Source organism: Pocillopora damicornis, chromosome 3, assembly GCF_964200805.1.
Source record: "Pocillopora damicornis chromosome 3, jaPocDami1.2, whole genome shotgun sequence".
In the NCBI taxonomy this organism is placed as follows: domain Eukaryota; kingdom Metazoa; phylum Cnidaria; class Anthozoa; order Scleractinia; family Pocilloporidae; genus Pocillopora; species Pocillopora damicornis.
The window spans coordinates 20,885,779-20,907,111 of NC_142672.1; the positions used below are offsets into that span (position 1 = coordinate 20,885,779).

A 21,333-nucleotide genomic window follows, 5' to 3' on the forward strand; every position below is an offset into this window, starting at 1 on the left:
AATTTGACAGAAGAATTGCAAAGCAACCATTTGAAAATCGAAATATCCTCACACGGCTTTTGCTTTGTTTTTGAAATTTGATCAAAGATACTCAATCATTTTTCAGCTTATCCTTTTAATTACATGACAAACAATCGCTGACAACAGATCATGCGATATTTATATCTGTCTGCCTCATCTTAACAGTGGATTTCCGATATTAACAACACAACTAATCAAGTTATTACCCCAGTCCACACCCCTGAAAACACGTGCCCTCAAGGGAAATCACGGGTCGTTGAAATACAATATGAATAGTGCTTTAGGTCGTTTGTCTTGCCTGTAAGTTCATAATGACGTGACATGTTTGATGATCCTTCAAGTGTCATCGAGATTTCATCATTTCATGGCCTTTGACAGACATTATGTCATACGATGTTCCCCAGGAAAGCCATGTCATACGCCTAAAAATTCTACCTCGAAAAGAAATTTTCTGAGCCTTATTTTATTGCAAAAAATTACCTAACTTGACGTTTTTGCAGCTGAAAGTAAGACCTTTTTACCCTGCAGACAGCCCCCGTCAAGTGTAGGGTATACACACCAGGGACCTTAAGCAAACCTAGACGGCGACGGCAACGAGAACATGACAAAACAAAAGATATAATGGACAGAAAAACAGCTCAGCATGTGCGTCTTAAAATACATATATTTCTTAGCCGTTCTCTGCAAAACAACAACGTGAAATCACCGAAATTTGCGCCGTCTGCGAACGGAAACCGCGGACAATATTTATTTTCCATTTGGATCTCAACGTTGTCTACATACGTTTTGCTGAGGTTGAGGTGTGGCGCTGTGAAAGACGGTAAACCCATGCAGCCATTTTCAAAAATTATAATTTAAAATATAAATTCATTTCTAAATGGACATCGTCCTTGGCGTTGCCATCCTATCTGCTTAAGGACCCAAATATCAATTTTTTTTATCGGGTATTTATCAATTTCTCGTCTGAGCCAGTCCTACGAAATATGTAAACAGAGCAGTATCATCCTTATAGAGAGGTTAGCTTGTAGCATCATCAATGAAGTCACTGGTAAGTATTAAACGAGTACACATTGTTGAACACTAACATGGCGTGAATTTTTAACTTTTACTCCTAAATATAAGTTTCTCCAGTTGCATCGTGGGAAATTCCACGCAAACAGACACGATGAAGGCTACTCCGTATGAGATGCCAACGATGCCAACGTAGCGAAAGGCCTGCGAAAATACAATTATGGAAACAAGAAATCACCTTAAGGCTGGTTTCCGATAAAAGAGCCGAATAAGATTCAATTCACATTTGTGTCATTTTCCCAAATCTTATTTGCTATTAGACTGAGCTATAACTATGGACCACACTTTCTATCGGTGTTACCAGTCTAATAACACACGCGGGATGTTGGGAGAACACGAGAAAGGTTTGTAAATCACGGACCGGAAACGAGTGATTTACAAACTAAATGCATGGGTTTACTGGGCAATAAACGACGGGTTTTTCACAAATCAGCAGGGCGCTCGTAGTATCTATAGAACATAGTTTTTTTTTCTTCAACATACATGATACAAATTGGATCGGGTTTCCGCAGGAATTAAAGTGATAAAGGATAGGAAATAATGTTCAGTCGTGTTCATTTCAGATTAACGATCGAGTTAATGCATTTTATAATCCATCAAATAGTACTGCTCCCACACGATTGGTCTAAACGCGTCACAAAACCGAATATACCCCAGCTGAAACAAGGGGATATCCGATGATATTACTCAAGCGACATTCCCCAATGTCTTAACTTAACGTTCAATACGACAAAAAGTCTTCGAGAGAGTATTTTACTGTTGGTACAAAAGAAAGGACACTTTCGCTAGTTCATAAAGTCGTATTAGAAAACACTGAAAAGTAAACATCCAACGAAATAAACTCGCAGCTTTCCTCGAGCTTCGTTGTCGGAAAACTGTTCGCTTCTCGGAACAGATAATGCCCGCGGACAAATATCCGAGCAAATGGAGGCTAACGTTTCGATGATAGAACACTAAGCAAAGCCATCACAACACTGAATGAATTATTGCTGTGGAAGATTTTCTATTAGGATGAAATGTAGGAGAAAATTTGGAAGAATGCTACTCACCATATAAGCATCGGAGTAGAACCAAACAGACTCAAATCGCGCGTACAGATTCAGAAGAACGATTATGTGAACAAGATAGGCACAGTAAGTTAAACGACTCAAGGGAATCCAGAAGCGAGCGGACAAAATCCTGTTCACCAAACCTTCAGAGTTAAAAAAAAGAAAATCAAGAAAAGGTATTACAGTCATTATCTATAGCCATGTGCGTGTGTCTGACTAAAAACGTTAACTTGTTAACTTACCTCCGAGCCCACTTTGACATGCGAAAATCACCCAGGCTATAGCCAGGCTCCATGCAAAACGTTTTAAGATCCCGTATGCGATTTCTTGGGTGGGAGAGAAAGGGTGAGGATTGTGCTCTCTTACAGTCTTGTACTTGCCATATAAAGAGGACACAGCGAGAACGATAGCCAGACACCAGCCAGTCACATTAAACACGTATTTTTTGACCTTGATAGGGAAAAAAAAACAGTCATCATTACAAGGATTCATGAATACCCACAGTGTACAACTGAATTTCGACGCAAAAATATTGATCTCGTGACTAAACAAAAGTCGATAACAAAAATTGGCGAGAATCAGTGAAGAACGAGTGACAACTCGTGGTAGGCTTTGGCCATGAAACTAAGTCCATAATGACAAACTTCCTGCATACTTCTAGGATTAGAATGTCGATAAGTGTTGGTCCTTAACCAAGGCAGCTTCGTTCATCCCCTAACGAAAATATCAACATAGAAAGCCACGAAAAATTAAATAATGCTTGGCTTTGCTTAACTTAATCACTGGCGTTTTTCTGCGCTTAAGGCAACGTACTTCTTGTTCTTTTACATAGTGCGTCATGAGCGTCTTGCATTGGGTCAGCTGTACACTCCGACTTCTCGCTAATTTGCCGCCTTTTTGTGATTACGTCGGTTTTGGTTTTCTGACACTCAATAAAAAAGTATATTATTTCTTCTTTCAGCGTCTGCTAAAAAGGAGAACAATTATACCATAATGACTGCATCACCTTTGTGGGAAGCCTGTAGTCCTTTGTGTGATGAAAAAAGTAGCCCAACACCATACCAACAAGGTATGACGCGATACGACAGTAAGGCTTGGTGTAGACGAGAGCAAAGTCATCACTGCATCAGAAATAGAAAATATATTATTAAGGGACCGATTATTATTTATCGCCTAAGGGAGGAGGACACGATCGGAGGATTTGGTTTTGATACGATAAACTTTACCAGATCCCTCGATAAGATTTATTATTCCCACTCAATGGCAGTTAAATGGAAGTCAATTTTTCCCCTTTATACTATGTTTACGACGGCCAATCTTCCTCATTTCCCCATGGAAACTATGTGATTTTCCCAAAAAATCCCCCACACCCCTCCCTCCCCCAGGCTATTAAATAATGACTGGTGTCCAAGTACCGCTCAGCCATATTCATGGAATGAATAACCTTGACAAAGTGCTAAATATAAAGCAAAGAGAAGATTCTTACTCTGTAAGATCATGAGAAGAATAAAGCGTTCCTGTGATTGCAAAACTGGCACATGACAAGACAGCAACAATTGCAAGCAGTCCTCGAAGGCGCAGCCTAAAATTTAGAAAAAAGAATCTAATATTAAATCGGCTTAAGCTTTGGAATAGAGGTAAATAGTGATAGACTGTGCTCGCTAAGAACACCAAATTTAGTGGAGTTTCCGTATCCTTTGCTTAAACGAATGCGATGGAAGATGTGGAACAACCGCTGGCCTTACTATCCACAGTTTTAGCTTCATGCGTCTGCGGCAAAGTTACACGCAAGAATACTATAGGGCAAAGACCAAATGCATTTGACTGACTTTGAAGTCGTTTATAAAATCATAAAACTACTCCTTAAAAGTAAAAAATCTCGACTGCAAATTGTCATGAAATCAATTTTAGAAAGGTATTTTACAGTTGTTTTTCTTGGACATTATCTGTTCCTTGAAGCTCACAGTTTTCCTCGAGCGTCCCTCTTCGCATATTTTCGCGCCGAATGGCGGCTATTGTCGATCTATTTACTTGGAATCACTAAGTTGCAGACAACAACTGTTCATTAGTCACTAGAAGTAATAGGAGGAAAAAATATTCAAGCCAGAGGGAAAGAATAAAACATAAAAATTATCGTGAAAGTTCCATCGATGGATTGTGTTGGATCATCAGCTCGTACCAGTAGGCTATGAACAAGATCACAGGGGCAATGGTGTAAAACTGCATGTCATTGGCCAGGTACCATGACCACATCATACACTGCAGAGGAAAAACAAAACACAGTGTAACGTTACACAAAATTTATCCAGAGTTTTTAAGAAAGGTAAAGGTAAAGCTTGTACTCCAGCTTATTGGTCTACCCAGCGGAGTTTATCCCGGTTTTTTTTACCATGGATGGGAAGCTATTCCATCGCTAGACTACCCCCTTAGTATTTAAAAGGCTTCCCTGATTGTTCAGCCTTTAAGCCTTTTTTACCCTTTTTTAGAGTGCAAAACTCCTGGGTAGAAAAAAGGCACTGTGAGAGTCAATCGTTTTCCCTAAGAACTGCACAACACATTGATCTGGCGATCTCGACCCAGAGTCCAGCGCATCTACCAACTGATTATATTAAAAACTTATCCACAGATTCTAAATGACACTTTTTGATTTATCATGTTCTCATCAAAATTGAATCTCTCACCTTTATTTCGCAAAGAGTAGACAACTGGTGCAGCTCAGCACAACAAAGATGTTTTTACTTAAAGTTACATATAACATGTCTCACCCCACCATCAATTTTTGGTTTGGGATAGAAGTTGTTGATGTAGAGAAGATTTGTCCACCAGTAATTGTTACAAAGTGATTTTCCTTGTACTAAAAACCATCCAGGACCCTCGCCGAGAAATTCACTTATTTTAACGTAAAAAAGCAACACAAACATGTAGGTTGGAGTCAACCTGCGAGAAAGATTATAAGCACATGACTGAATATCAGGGAGGGGGGGGAAGTTTTTTAAGAAACTACGCTGCTGCGTCGGTGGGAGAGTATGAGAAGGTAACTTGGTATTACCAACTGAGTTGATAACGAAAGTTGGCCACCGTAGAGAATTCAAAAGCTGAAGAGTCTTTTGAGTGTCAGCCCTTTGTCGCTCTGACGAAAGGCTAAGGCTCGAATCGTCAGCAATGAAACTCTTTACTGTGGCCAATTCACTGAATATCTTTCGAGAAGACTAAATATAGAACCTTAACATTTACTTTACATGGCATGATGACGGAAATAGTGCTGAAATGTCTATTTACTCACATTTACAATCGATTTTGTCGATGCTCCGTCGTTAAAAAGTGATTGTATCTTTTTTCTTGGAAAATTGTAAAATTTGTACGTTTCCTGGAATTTAGTAGCCAAGGGACAAGTCATTATTCATCACCAGGGGGGATCGGAGGACTTTTTCGGGGGGGAGTGTCAATAAGGATAAAGAGGGAATACAGAAAACTGACTGCCAATGAAAGGGGATCCTTAGAAGGCGGGGATCAGGTAAATTTTATTGTGACACAACCAAAACCCTCGCCCGCCCCCCCTTCCCCCCATAGATAATGACCGTCCCTTATCTCTAATTAACCGGTTAGCCTCTTCGGAACAGTATCTTGTACATAACAAGGGTTAACTTAATTTGACCATGTATGACTTGGATACGTTGAAATTAAAACGCAATGTATCTAAATGGTAGAAGAAGGATGTAGGAGAAACCTACCTCCAAATGCGATGAAAATAGAAGAAAAGGAGCGGCAACTTCCCCTCGTTTTTGATCATGCGACGAAGTGACAAATAAGAAACTAAGAGTCCACTGCAGATAACAGAACAAAATCACTGAAATTTACCCTTTGAACTCTTATAACGGGTAGCGGTTGTGGCTATTCGTCGTAGAGCGTAACGTTATAATGAGGTACAATCATTTGCCTCACAATGTCACAACCCTTGTGTCTTTACCTCGGCAGACACACCATTTTACTTGTTCACAATATCGGTAAGTCTAACCAGGATAAAATCAGTATGGTTCTTTTTATAGACCCTTTGATAAGTTCATAACACATAATTATAGCATTGCTAGATTTCAGCATAACATCTGTACTTTTAAAAATACTCAAGGGATACAAGCATAATGAAACTACTTCAAGTCGTCACCCAGCGCTTTTCAACTTTATGAATACCTCCAGATGGGTTTTGTGAAGTAAAATGATATTTGGTGATACGGCTAGTCGTCCGTTACGCGATGCATCATATATTAGTGGGCCACTGATTTCATCGTTCAACCCATGTATATCGAGTTCATATTGACATTCTTCAAGTTCTTCAGATTCAAATGCCGGTATAGAAAATTATGAAGAAGCCACAAAATTTTCGAGTTGCTGTGACAACCAATGACAGAAAATCGAATAGGAGAGTTTGACTGATTCTGCTCTTCAATTCCGTGAAGAGAGAGGAAACATGGAAACGAAAAAATGTCGTAGTCGTGTTCGGTTTTTATTTTAAATTTTTCTGTACTTTTTTTGTCACCTACAGAAAGAGCGACAATGGACGGCAAATCCGTTGTCTTCCAAGACTACAGGGAATCGGAAGTTCATAACATACAATGCTTACCTTAGGAAGAAGAAGGTGTCAGTTGAAAGAGTTCCATTCCTGATCAGTTGAAAAGTGAAACGTTGAGAAGTTCGCTTAAGTGAGTTCACATTACCTATAAAAATAACAATAGTAGGAGGTAATTCAGAGCATGCAATGACTGAGATTCTGTACAGCTACCATGAACCCATTCATTCAGTAACAAGGCTCGTATCCTGCAAGAAGACTTCTTATGGAGGAGAAGAAGTTGAGAGAGAGAGAGAGATGAAATACTGGGATGTGGTATGTGATGAGACGTCAAGCGTCTGATGTGGCTTGGGTTCGATTCCTGGACCTAGTGTCACGTGTTCGTTGAATCTTCTAATGGTTTTCGAATCAGTGGACGATCTCCCCCCCCCCCCCCCCCCTTCACACACCAGGCGACGAATGTTCAGTCCCTAATCGTGGTAAGTTGTAGGGGTAACTCTAGTGAGAAGTTGATCAACGTACGGTTAGTCTGTATAGTATAAATGACTCTAAGATGTGGTGAGAGAAACTCAAATGGCACAAGAACCTTAATCTTTCCCCAAGCCTTCGCCTGTTGGATTACATTCACATCAAATCTGGGTGCCATTTTGGAAAAAAAGCAACGAAAAAATGATTTGTGTTGAGGCAGTCGCGTGTGTGTTCTTTCTTAGCTTACGGGCAGCGACCAATCACATTGCGCGTAGAGTTCCGCCCATGGAATTAATGGCGAGAGGACTAATACTTACCTATTGGTGCCACAAACAACGTTGAATAACAATGTCCCAAGATAATCCACCACATGGTCACTACTCTCATTCCGTTAATTGAAGTAATGGCACCAGCAGGAATCTTGGTATCCATTATACAACTAGTGTTTTGTATTAATGAAAAACACAAAAAGAATCGAACCATACGATCTGTAGAATGAAAACATTTTTGACATGCTGGAGGTTACTGATGTGTAAATCGTTCACGATAAATATCACGAATTTAACGTCATCACAGTGTAACAAAATAGTTATCTTGTTGGGTGGGAGTCTGAGAGAGGCGGTGGCCTCTAGTCAGTGCGCTTGACTACCGGTCGGGAAGTCTGGGTTCGAGACCAGGCCGCGCCATACCCAGGAGTACAAATAAGTACCAGTGAACCGTCAGGGAAGCCTGATGAAATGCTCGGGGTTAACCTTGCGATGGACTGGTATCCCATCCACAGGGGAGTAGCAATACTTAGTCACTTCATAATTCAGAAACTGGCCGCGAATCATTGAGTTGCTTCCTAGGGAAAATTACCTAGCTTTCACGGAGGCTCTCTCCACCTGGTGGCATAAACTGGTACCGGCGAACTGTCAGGGACACCCCCTGGATGGGATGGACCGCCATCCCATCCAGGGGGGAGTAGTGATACTCCTAGCCACTTCTAGCCAGAAAGCGGGATAAGCTCAAAGGTGTAGTTAGGGTGGGGTCCTGGGATGTCCGTGACCCCCTCTTTCTTTGTGAGCCTTTTTTGTCACATCAAATAAAACACGGCGTGGAAGTGGATATGAAAACTTTGTTGAGTATCCTCTACTTGACACAGTGTGACCCTTCCTTAAAAAATCTTGGCTACGTCCCTGAAACTCCAGTTAGATGGGCCATTTAGCTCAAGTACAGACAGGAAATTATAAAAAGCCAACCAAAAGTGAATGCAATAGATAGTCAAAGCATATATCGAATGCTAGGATGCCATGTCAGGTGACGATACGAAATTCCACTCAAGGAGAGAGCTGCGCCATTTGAGGGCTGTTCAAATTCCTGATTGACCGTGAAAAATTTTAACTTTTTCGCCTACTTTTTAAGCGTTTGATGGTTTGTAGTTCAACTAGTTGAAGCCCTTCTCGTGTAACATTAATCAGAGTGTGTTCTTCTTACATACTGCAATACATCAGATTATGGTGTACTTACGCTGCCTTACTCTACGCGTTTGCTCGATTGACAGAGTCGTCCTGGGACCTGATTTCACGTGAGAGGAACTTTCAAGAAGAGGGATTTTCTCTGCGGTCACGTGATCACTTTTTTGATTACTGGGGACGTTATCGTGATCTGTAGCTGTGAGTCTCTCTTTATCTGAAAAAGGGCTATCACTCTTGCTGACATGTGCCGGATGTGGCTCCAGAAAGCTCAGAATACAGTCGACGATTGTACCCAGAAGGCATAGGAACAAAATGAAACCACAAACAGCCCTGTTGAAAAAATTACACCTTTATAAAAACAGCAGTATGTTACAGAAACAGTGTAATTCTCATCTCCTCCACTAACAAGCATATATAGATTATGGCTCTTGCCGCATTTTGAGGTTCCAAAAAATCACCCTTTGTGCTTTAAAACTGTCTTCAAATTTGCGTTAAATTCAATTATCATCAATTCCTGTGACTTCCAACTTTGGGACCCTGTGGGCGTAAAATTGAGAATCGCCTTCCTTAACAAAAGTAAACCACAACATATCGGAGAGAATATATTGCAATGCAGTTTACAGGGTATGCAATATTCTAATGGCGACGATGATTTCGATGCTTCTCGAAGTATAATTTCTAACCATCATCATAAAGAGATCGAAAATATCTGAGAAAAATATTTTATTTTAAATACCAGCCTCGCCATGTTTTTTAATAAGCGAATTAGTTTCGTTAAATTATCTCATGTAAGAGTGATTCTTAGCGGAAGCGGAAGGTCCTTGATATTTCGTATTGTAGGCTTTTACGCCAATAGCAGTTCTTAAAAGTAAAAACTTCTGTCTGTCCCCTCGATTAACATCATGCGTTTATGCAAACAACGGTAAATGTTACTCCCTTCTTGTCACTCGTTCCGAGGAGGAGTAGATAGATGTGAATCTGATCATGATTCGTATTGCAGAGTAACAAGGTGTAACAAACAAGGCAAAAAATGCATTGAGGCGGTCAGCACTCTGGATGTGAACTTTTTACTTGAGATGTTAATAATTTAACGGAGATCCCTTGTTGCCGTCGGTCTGTTCAGTTACAGAACATACCGAGATGACGTAAAAGTGGTATGAACACAAAGGTAGCACACCAGACGCAGCCGAGTGTATCGTTGATGTTCTTTCGCGTATAATTCAGCTTATTCAACAAATTTGAATAGGAAGCGACTTTGACGTCATCTTAGAACTATTCAAGCATTCGATGTGTATATGTAGGCTTAAAAAGATAGAAATCAGTTACTGCATTCGAATTTGACGCATCTAGCGTAATAAAATTGACATTGAACAGTTTATATATCAAGATTCCTAACATCCTGAACTTGGTTCAGCAGTAAAGCAAAGAGTGGAGCCGCTTGTTATTAATAAATATACTCACAAAGTGATGATAACGCCAGTTGTATATTCAGACTTTTTGTTGCAGTAAACATACTGTTCCTTTTCATCCACGGCGTATGGCTTCAAGGTGAACTTTGGGGAATCTAGAAAAGGCCAGAGGTTGAGTTACAGAGTTGTGAAACGGACTGATTTTCCCTCAAGCCTTTCTTACAAGAACGACCAGCTAAGTAATCGTCGTAACATCTTTCGGCGAGATCTTTCGTTTGAAGGAACTGTGTACACTTACGGCGACATAATAGTTGAGTGGTTGAGTCAAAAACAACTTTTTTGCTGTGAAGCTTATGGTAAACAATTGATCTTAATGTCTATGTACTCTAACAGTGTTATTACTAAAACAGAATAGGGGCGCTTATTAGAATAGGGGCGCTTTTCAATGAAAAAAATTTGTGGGTGGTGCATAATGGAGAGTGGGTGCATTTTGGAAGAAGGGTGCTAGGTCGAATCATTACGTTAAACATAGAAAAATGTTAAGGAACATTGGAATTTGTGGCGTTACAGTGTTGCTATGTAGAGAGGGGAAAGGGAAAAAAAAGGCGTCAAGGCTATTTCAGATTGGCTAGAAGGGGAGCTAAAACTTTTCATAAAGAAGTTTAGGGGGGGGACAGCAGTTTGAGGTACATTTTAAAGGCGGTCCATTGCCCAAACTTACTATCTTATGGTTATATGTGACATGAACTTAAATAATTACCAGGCATATAAGAGGAGGGAAGGGGCTCATCACGTAAATTGAATAAAGAAGAGGGGTCACAAGCTATCTACATGGCCTGGATGGGGGACTTACAGAAATTTTAATCTTTCCCTCCTCCTTCGCCCCCCCCCCCCCCCCCTCACATAAATAATGACCGGTCGCTACGGTAAAAAAAAATTGTACCTATTTGTTGAAAGAGGTATTGTAGAGCATGAACCACATCTTTTTCATCGCAACTTTTTGGTACACAGAGACCCCAAGGAAAAGAGAGTTGATGTAGCCCCAAAGGAATAACGGGTTCCTGTGGCGAGATGAAACAACAACAACAAACAATAAGAAAGTTGGTTAAATTCACTAAAAATCAAATCTGTATGTGTCTCAACTATGTATGGCAATCCCTTAGAGTTAATTATATTTATATAATAGGCTCAGTTATGCGCGCATTCCGATTGGTTCTCACTTATGATCCATTGGAGGACAAAGGAATAGATGACGTCATCGTTAAAACCTTTTTTAATTCTTTATTATATAAAACAAATAGATTCCAAGTTGCCGTGCGTCTGTTCAGTCACAGATCACAGAGGACGTCAAAATGTGGTAAGAACATCAGTAACACACCCGGCTGCACCTCGTGTACCACTTTTTTGTTCTTACCACATTTTGACGTCATCTGTGATCTATTACTGAACAGACGCACGGCAACTTGGAATCTGTTTGTTAACTAGAATTGGTAGTTCATTATTAATCGACTGGTAGGAGGCTTGGAGGAACTAGGCGAGGTCACATGGTTTTAGGGCAAAACGGAAGTGAGTTAGTCGTTGGTAAGAGAGTATAAAGGAGGGATCATGAAATTATATTTTGACAGGGAAAAACGGAAGTGAGTTAGTCGTTGGTAAGAGCGTATAAAGGAGGGATCATGAAATTATATTTTGACATAACAAAAAAAACTCCGATCTCCTCCTCCCTTGCCGGTCCTTAGCATTCAAGCGAAGTTGCTAGTAGTAGTAATAATGATAATAATAACCGAATAGAGACACAAAACTTGAAGGTTAAAAGTTAACTCCGTTTAATCACACTATCACTTGACCCATAGTGGCGGTAACACTCCATCACTTATGAATCTCTACTCGGAATATTTAATAAAGTGAAACCTTTTTGAACCGATTTTTTAAATTTCTGTTTAAATAGAAATGTTAATAAGAGTGCTTACAGTTTACTCTCAATGATGTCTTATCTTCACTTAAATGATTTGCAACGATAGCCACCTACCCCAGTGACATTAAGCTGTGATGTTGAAAGGAAAGCCGTGCAGTAGTGGGCGTCAACTATGGTCTTTGTACATTCACTGTATGATCCTATCATGGCGAAATTTCCCAACAGCATTCCACTCGGAGGTTTACCAATAGCATCTAGGTCTGGAAAATACAGGTAACTTTTATTACGGTGTAGAATAAAAACTTGCGAGAGTTATCTTTTTTTTTAATATTGTTTAGGAAATATTGTGACGAAGTCCGGTGGGTAGAGCTGAAAATGTCAGAAACTTTAGGATTCACGTGTGAAACCTCATGGCCACATTATCCTACAATGGTGGAATAATAATTTGATTGAAAAGAGGTGTGTTTCTTAGCTGTGGTAAGGACAGCGTTTCAGTCCCCCGCCACCGTCCATTTTTTGTGTTTTCAAGTATTTTTTTTAATTTGTCCTTTTTGTAGCATTTTCAAGTTAATCCTGCGTTGTATGAAGGGAGATGTGTAATCCGTTTTCCCGTATAAACGGCAGAAAAGTTCCGTTTACTTTTTACGAATAACTTCATTTTAAAAAAGACTCTTTCATACTCACAATAAGCAAGCGTTGAAGCGTTCAGCTTTGTCACGGCATCGAAACATTCCTCGGAAACTCCAGCGCTCGCTAAAGATATATTTGGAAGTGTTGATGGCAGACCAAATAGCTGTGCGAACTGGGCGTAGCGCCCAGAAAGAGATAAAGCCAACATGTACGGCATTTGAGAGAGGAAAAACAATAAGAAAACTGCAGAAGTTCTCGATAACATAGCCATGTCAGATCCTCTGCGCTCTAACCAGAGATCAAAATAATAGGGTTTCTTTATTCGTCCCCTTCCAGAAACCTGGTCCCGTGGTTTATCCCGTGTTTAGCCTTTTGCACATCAGCTGTTAAATTCTGTGAGGTCATCCACACGCGGCCCAAGCTCCAGCTGTGAGATGATCATCTTGCACAATAACATTCATGGCGGAATTATCAGAGTTTGTATGGGAATATTTATTTACACACAGGCTGTGAGTAGGTGTCATTGATTTTACCCGTAAAATGTTCGTATTTCGAAATATTTATTGTTGTAAATTGACCGTATTTGGTTCCTCATTCGTGTTCAAATTTTCAACGCGCTCCTCTCGTAACTTAACACCGAGTCACACAACGCGTGACCTTTCATGAATTAATCGTTGGCTTTTTCTCGAGATTTGAGCTTGGGCCGCCTGTGATATGACCATCAACAGGGACCGCGCTGAAAGTTTTTGAGTGGGGGGGGGGGGGGTCATTTTTGGCTCCGTTGTTTTTGTTAGCTGAATTTTTTTTGTTTAATTTTTTTTTTTTTGCAAAAAAGTGGGAGGAGGGGGGCTAAAGCCCCCCCAGCCTCTCCCTCTGCGTGGTGCCTAATCAAGCACGCTTAAAATCCTTTAACTCCCATGAGTGACATTAACTGATTGCTTGTGGTGAAAAAAAAATCGTGGGTGAAATATAGCTTAAATTTCGTTCGTTGAAAACTTGATTCCAGGAATTTGATTCACTTAACTCGAGTGTTCTTGTTAAAGTTAGAATCCTTAGAGCCTGAAAATTGACTTTCTTCAGAAATTTTGGAAGGATCGTTGTAAAGTCAAAATCACCTAACAATTGAGTACAATTGGGAGCTAGCACTGTCAAGAAATGTTTATTTCGTTTGCGAAAATAACGGGTATGGGGGAAGGTTGTTTGTTATCATGGGGTGAAGCCTTGCTGGTAATATCTGTTGGATATGACCAAAACAAAAAGTTCAAGGATCAGTCTTCAGGAAGTAGTTGGCAATATGAAAATTTTGGCCACCAAAATGTTTATGTTTTTAATAATTTGAAGACAACCTTGGGCTTTCTTGATGACCTTTTTTCCGGCTTCCGATGAAGTTCTTAATGTCTGCGTGATTGAGTGCATACTTTGTCGCTATGTGCTGTATCAGTGATTTGGCTTGTCTTGTCACGCGCTCATGTGACACGCTCTCCCGGCGCGAACAAGACGTTTGCCCTACTCGTTTTTCAGGCTGACACATATCATTGAAATGAGATAACATGACGCCAATGGGGTTTATGTGAAATCACAGGCGGCCCAAGCTCTAGCTGTGAGATGATCACCTTGCAAAATAAGAGTCATGGCGAAATTATGGGAGAAGCTTCTCCTATGTACGTAGTAAACCTAGAAATGGATAACTCACTAAAACAGGTTCTTTTCATCACAGCAAGCGGTTAAAAAACAAGCGATGCACTGTTGAAATAAGGTAGGGTATATTTATTGAGAATTTGACTGTATTTTTTTATTCCTAAGAGCGGTCGTAATATTCCCATACAAACTCTTATAATTTCGCCATGAATCTTTTTTTTTCGCTTGCGGCCGCTTGTGTGAGAAATGTGAATATTATTTGCAAATGACGGTAATAGCTCCTTCAGGCTGTATGTGCTTACATTCAATAAAAGAAGTTTTAGTTCTTTATATTTGTCGTGGTTGCAAGATCTTGGAGTATACAGAGATCGCTCAAGTACTTTCTTCAGCGGGCTTATTCTGAGAAGGCAGTAATTTGAAAAAAGGAAGCGATGTTTGCGTTTGTAGGTCCGTGTACGGTTTATTTAATACCTTTCGCGCGAGAATAGAGACATCACGCACGTCAAATGCGTGACAAGCTAATGGTGGATACGTTGATACTCAATTTTACAGGCATCTCACGCAATTATTTGGCGTCCTAAATATGTTTAAAAAAACTCTTAAGAAAAACATTTTCAACGCACCGTGCTCTAGAAATCTCATCTAAGTAAAATGACATGTGAAAGCACTCTTCGAGGCGTTTGAAGCGCCGTCTTATTGAATTAGTCTTGATCGTTGGCTTACGGCTTCATATCTGCAGTCTCCTCGATCTAACACATGAAGCATACTTAGTCATATCGTCATGGTTTTTTTCATTCAAACACACTCATTTGTGAGCGAGTAGTAATCGCTTGATTGGCCAAACTGAGATAATGCATCTCTAATAAACACAAATAGATTCCGATGAAAAAACGCGGTTTTCCGATAGAATAGGCAAAATTATATTCGTAACACCTTTCAACAAAAGTAAGATTACCGTGGTGGTGCTGAACATTCTTTCTAGGTGTTTATTTACAGAGCGACGTTTAATCGTTTTTTCCCCAAAATTTAAGCCGTTTACTCAGAAGAAGCGCCAAACTTTGAAAAAATGGCGGGAGACGAAGCATTTATAATGACTTCCCTTGTATTGATTCTCGCCTTATTTCCCCGAAGGAGACGGCGTTTCTTTCAGAGGATGCGACTAATGTCTCGGCACATAGAGGATGACACGGATTGTTGAAACGGGAAAGTATTACGAGTGAATTTGTCTGCCATTCCGAAAGCATTGTTTACAAAGTTAACCACGAGACGAGCGCGAGTGTCTGGAAAATATTTTCTAGTTCACGATTTAGCAAGCATCTGTCACTACGGGCAATGTAATTGGCTGCGGCATTCATTAGGACGAGTTAAACCATCTCGCGAGGTAGTATAAGTTTGCGGGAATTTCCGGTCATAGAGGCGATTTCTCTTGTTGTTTTTGCATTTTTAACTAGCTAAACTTAGGACGAGCTCTTTTCCCTGTACTTCGAACTTCCAGACTTTTCCGACTTTAACTTGTCAAACTTGGTCTAGCGAAAACACAACCCGTAAGTCATGACGCGAAAAGTACTGGAAGCCAGACGAGGATCAGGGAATGTTTTGGAATACCCTTTCGGAGCTTGCGTACTATTTTGCAAATTTTTCCGGCGCGAATTAATTCATTTGCTTAACTTTGAAGGACGAAGAAAATTGGACAAACAAACAAACAAAAAACAAATCAAAAAAGGCTTTCGAAATAGGTCGGCTATGAAACAAAACTGAAATGGTAGTCGTAGATAACACTTCAATAACTAAAACAGAAATGATTAATTTATACTCGCAGAGTTCAGGCATTTAGGAGGTTTCCTGGAAAAACAGGACCAAAGATCACTGGATCAAGGATCAAGGTCAAAACACGAAGCCGTTTTTGGCGACTGCCGGAGGGAACAGCAAATTATCAGCTGCTTTAACTTCATCACTTCAATTTTTTACTGACGTCATATCCTTAAAGGAAAAGCAGATGGAATGCATCTGAAGAATCACTTGCTAAGAAGAAGACGTTTTTAGTCGTTTTTCCGACAGTATTTGACAAGAGACATAATTTGGAAAGTGATAAAATTGTATCGCCCCACTGAGTTGTTGTTGTGAGTCCCCTGGAGTATACATGGACGACAGTCGCCAAAATTGCAGTCAGAGACGCAATCTCATACCGACACTCGGGATAATTTAGAAATTTCATGTGAATATAATATATGCACAAGTAAATCCGCTATGTAGCTTTCAGTCTTCAATAGGAGTTCTAATAGTCGGTAGGCGAAAATTTACACTTCCACAAAGTAGTATGGCTTTTTCAGTATTTAGTATTTTCTCTTATTGTTGTTTTAGAGGGCACGGTAACGAATCTTGCAATCTGATTGGTTCTTTACCCGGTCAGTATTTTCCTATCTCTGCCCACGGGCCACGGTAACACTTTCGTGAGTCGCCGAGTACATCCAAACTTTCGTTGTCATTTTTCATAAATATACCTCGTTCTCCGGCTGGGCAATATTTTTAAGCAAACACGTCGGTCTCTACCTCAAGCCGATAAATAACTTATGAATCCTCCATTTTCTCTCTATCAAATCACTTTGGTTGACAGAAAAATATTGGTTTCAGAATGAATTTGTATAAACAATAGTGTCATTACGTTGGTTGACAAGCGGCCTAAAAACCGTCTGCAATTAATCTTAATCGTTCACAAAAAGTACCCAGAAAGTTGAAACGTGAGGTATTTGGTTACAGTTAAACTGAACGATGGAACTTTCATTCATTTAATATCTGAATTTTCTCGAGTATTTTGTTCATAGTAAAAAAAAAGCGAGCGAAGTTTTAATTTAAGTTCTACAACAAATATACGCTCCTGGTGAGTCTTTCCAATTCCGTTCAATTTGGACATTTGTACCTACTATTGCACAACAGAAATTGAAGGAATTGAGAAAAGGCTGCATTAAATTCCCTTGTGTCTCGTTGGAGTGTGCCGTTCGAATTTAGTTATTGTGAAGGAAAGATCAGAGTTAAACACGCCATTACAGCAAACAAACGAGCAAACTCTCACAACTTCAAAATAAAAAATTGAATTTACTCACAATTACTTTCCTCGCCGTTTACTTAATGAACAGAGGTAAATCTTCGTACATGAATGAATGGTCGATGAGAGTAAATAATACTTTCCGTTAGATCATTAACTGATTTTTAAGAAAACATTGTCGTGACAGTCCTTGCCAAGCTAGTTCTGTTGGTTTTCAAATGTTCCTACGATTTTTTTTTTCCTTGCGCGCTCTCTAATTGACAGGTGTCATATTGTGACAGATGCTTGTAAAAATAATGTTTCAAAGTTTGTTTGGAAGCCTTTTAAATCACCTTTATCGTTACGGAAATGAAAATGTTTCGCTGAGGCATTTCTCGTAAATTTGCATCACCTCTATTTTAACTACCATTTACTCACTCAAAAATTGTTCAGTTTATGGAAGATCTTGCCGAATTTACGGCCATAAGTCATTCGGGTTCTTTCGGAAAGAATTTCGTTAAGTTTAAAAACAATAAATATGTTATTTACCGGCTAAGGGTCGGTCCGTATGGTGAAAAACTGTCACCTCGGTCACAGTTTTTCACCATACGGACCTCCCAGCCGGCAAATAACATATATTTATTTTCGCTTTTACATACGGAAGATCTTGACTGAGTCACTTAGATGAGCAATCAATCACGCCTATTAATTTATTTAGTTTGATTCATTTTGAACTGATCCTTGATCCGGTGATCCGGTGATCCGGTGATCCTTGATTCTTGATCTTTGATCCTGTTTTTCCAGGAAACCCATTTGGGAAGAGTTTGGGGAAGGCATTAGGGAGGAGTTTAGTTTTCTCACCGCCTCAATTTATCAATAACATCTAATCAGCACGCCGGAATTATTAAACTTACTACAAAACTTTTTTTATCATTCGACAAAAATTTTTCTTGATTCATCAACATAGCATCTTTCACACGGCTGTATGAAGTCACAAAACATGAAATGTTTGCAAAAGTCGCTATTATATCATACAGTATAAGCCAAAATATTAAAATAATGCTCACTCCGGTCTTGATGCTTTTTCTTTTAAAGTGCTACATCTCCGGACTATATGTGACATTCTAAACTCCATGACGAGTGCGCATGGGACTTAACATTACTCGCTGTAGAATGACTCCAGAGACCCTCTGGAATAGTTCGCGGAAAAGGGGTCCGTGGATCGCCCTGACGTGTCAACAAAATAGATTCGTCAACGCGACTACATCTGCGTTGATTCCTCTCGAGTTGGCGCCGTTCACCAAACCACACCTAGAGAAAATAATTTTAATTTATTACCTTATCCGAAAAATTTAACCATACATTTGTTAGTCAAGTTTTGAATAGAATAATTATCGAGGAGATCTAATATTTACGAGCAGGAACACTATTTCAAACGCTAATTCCACCCCTATTACTGACGAGTGTAAATTCCCAACCTACCCACCTCTCACTGAAACGATTTACACGAACGACTTTTTGACCCCGTGCACTCTACGAATTGATTCATTCGATTCCGGTCGTTTTGTATCTGTGTGTGATACTTTCTTTCGTTCAGAAGAACAAATAATTTTTTTCTGACCAACAAAGTGGTTTCTATTCAATGATGCTTTGTTTCGAAAGATACGGGGTTCAGATGGCACAAAAAGCAAATATTTCTTCACAGCCCTGTCTTCTCATTAAGACTAAAGCTCTCCACGTTAAGACCTTCAGAACTCTGCTTAGGTTAAGGTGATTTTTCACCCTGCAAACTCCAATTATGACTACTTGAATTGAACAATATTCAGGAAAGACAAAAACCTACGTATATTACCTCCATCTCTGTCTTGGTTACTCCAAGTTCTATTGCTATTGTCGTCTTCTCATTATCGTTCAAAAATTTCTTTCTCTGGAAAACATCCTCTAATGCTGTCTGCTGTCCAAACGTCAAACAAGTTCTTTTGACCCGGAAGGACTTTTGGATCACGGAGCTTCGATAGAAAATGTCTTTGTTTGGTAGCAGATCTGAATGACAAAAATACATAAAGTTAACAACATACAGCATAAACAAACAACTAAACTGAATGTGCTGAATTGTAAAATGGATAAAAGATGGAAAATAGATCTGACCGTGAGATCAAGTACTTGAAGTTTATTTACTTAATTTTCTGTTCGTCTATAGTAGTCATGAAGAGCGGGAGTATGGCTCTAACCCGTTTCCCGCACGAATTTTGGAAAAATTCACGCGGCTCTTAGTTAAAGGGAAAACCTCAAATTTCTTTTCTGGTGTACAAGGTTTCAGGGAAATGGTGACTATTGTCACAAAGATGAAAGAAAAAATTCACGGGTCACGTATATTTCAGGAGACAAATCGCGCACACAGGTAGATAAATTAGCGAATCACGCGCGCCTTTCTGTAAAATTTAGGCGTCACAAATGAATTTCGGTCTTATTCACGTGTCACATTTATACCCTTTGCTACTTTCCATGGAGTGAGGGACAGAACATCCTTCGTTTGTTCGGGATGTCCACAATCCGGGTTTTTTTTCCACGACTGAAAAAGATCCATGGAGTAAAAACAATTCTGACTCACCAGGAGTTGACAGCAAAACAGACGGTTCTGTCTTTCCGAAGTCCAGCCGACGGCAAGCAGCGCTAGGCCGTTTCTTTCCGTGTTTCGGACGATCTGCAGTCATTTTCTTTGCTCTTTTGACAACTTCGCCATATTTACGGATGCCATCGGTATGAACCACGAAAAACTCAGCAGGTGCTTCGTTCATCTTCTCTCGAGTGTGTAAATAACGCGTGCGCATGTGACAGAACTAACTTGTTTAAGTGCTCACTCACTTCGATGGTTTCTATAAATTCTGATGAAGGAGGAGTTTATCACTGTTGTTTCAAAATAATTAATCATCTTTTGAAATATTCAGCATTTAATTAGCAAACTCACAGGAGAAATATCTCACCTTGTGATTAAGTAAACAACAAGTAACTAGACAATGAATGCTAACTTGACACCAACTTGAGAAAATTGATTCTAACGATGATAACAATGATTGATGATCAAACGGTAGAATCTTCTACGTATCACAAGGGACTATTTAGGTCTGTGTGACTTTTAACTCTTGATACACGATTTTACAATATGAATAAAGACGTTGTTTATCAATTTGTATTCCTCAATCTTAACGAGAACAACAGCAGTGATAATGTAACACGAGAACAAAAGCTAGGTGCTTTCGATAAACCGTTCTATGGAATTTTGTCATTTTGAGTGCACCCGCAGCGAAAGCGCAAGGAAAAAGTTACAGGACTTGTTAACCTTGAAACCTGAGTAACCTGCGTATCTTAAATAGGAGTTTCATCTCTAATGCTTACAGTTATAATATCGATCATTTAAGAGCGTTGATCCTGTGAATTAGCGTGATTCGCTTTGGAAAACGTTACGCAGCTTTGATTGCTTTGCTAAGCCCAGTGATAGCATTTGTTAGAAAAGGGAACTAATTGTTATCAACTGAGTTGAAAACGTAAATTGGCCACCGTAAAGAGTTAACTAGCTCTTTACTCTTCGCGGTAGCCAATTCATGTTATCAACTCAGTTGATAATACTAAAATTTCCTGTTTTACTCTCCCACCGACGCAGCACCACAGTTTCTTTAGAAACTTACACCCTCTATTCATTTACGTAAGTAACTCAGGCATCGTAACGCATCGCCACGAAACACAACGCAAGATAACAAAACGTAACGCAACATAAAACTATGCAACGCAACGTAACACAAAACGTAAACGCGTAACGCATGACATCCAAAAACATTGCAACGCATAACGTAATGCGAAAAAGCACTGATGAAAGCATATTTCGTTTCTCTCTGGGAAAGTCCTGGTTGTTTTTCACTGTTGCGTGACCTGCATACTTTTTGGGGAGATGAAAAACAAAACAATTTTTTCATATGAAGCTTAGCTTACTCGTCAAGAGGTAAGAACAAAACTGAAGCTGTACGAAAACAAGTTGTTTTTAATTTACACACAACAAAAAACAAGATTTTTGAAAAATATCGAAATCAAAAT

At 39.6% G+C, this 21,333-nt stretch overlaps 1 protein-coding gene and 1 long non-coding RNA gene across 2 annotated transcripts; one reads left to right on the plus strand and one right to left on the minus strand.

Annotated features, from left to right (window-relative positions):
* Positions 1-98: 98 nt before the first annotated feature.
* LOC113679057 (nose resistant to fluoxetine protein 6) lies at positions 99-12,939 on the minus strand. Its single transcript, XM_027196003.2, has 15 exons — positions 12,639-12,939; positions 12,069-12,214; positions 10,983-11,100; positions 10,092-10,194; positions 8,683-8,960; positions 7,491-7,661; positions 6,760-6,853; positions 5,873-5,965; positions 4,907-5,078; positions 4,321-4,400; positions 3,628-3,723; positions 3,148-3,262; positions 2,384-2,591; positions 2,142-2,284; positions 99-1,236 (listed from the first exon to the last, which is right to left on the minus strand). The coding sequence occupies exons 1-15, from the start codon at positions 12,853-12,855 to the stop codon at positions 1,120-1,122; spliced, it is 2,151 nt and encodes a 716-aa protein (XP_027051804.2). The 5' UTR covers positions 12,856-12,939; the 3' UTR covers positions 99-1,119.
* A 1,245-nt stretch (positions 12,940-14,184) lies between these two features.
* LOC113679053 (uncharacterized) lies at positions 14,185-17,325 on the plus strand. The gene is made up of 2 exons (XR_003446950.2): positions 14,185-14,340; positions 16,042-17,325. It is a non-coding gene; the product is annotated as an uncharacterized LOC113679053 (long non-coding RNA).
* The last annotated feature ends 4,008 nt before the right edge of the window (positions 17,326-21,333 follow it).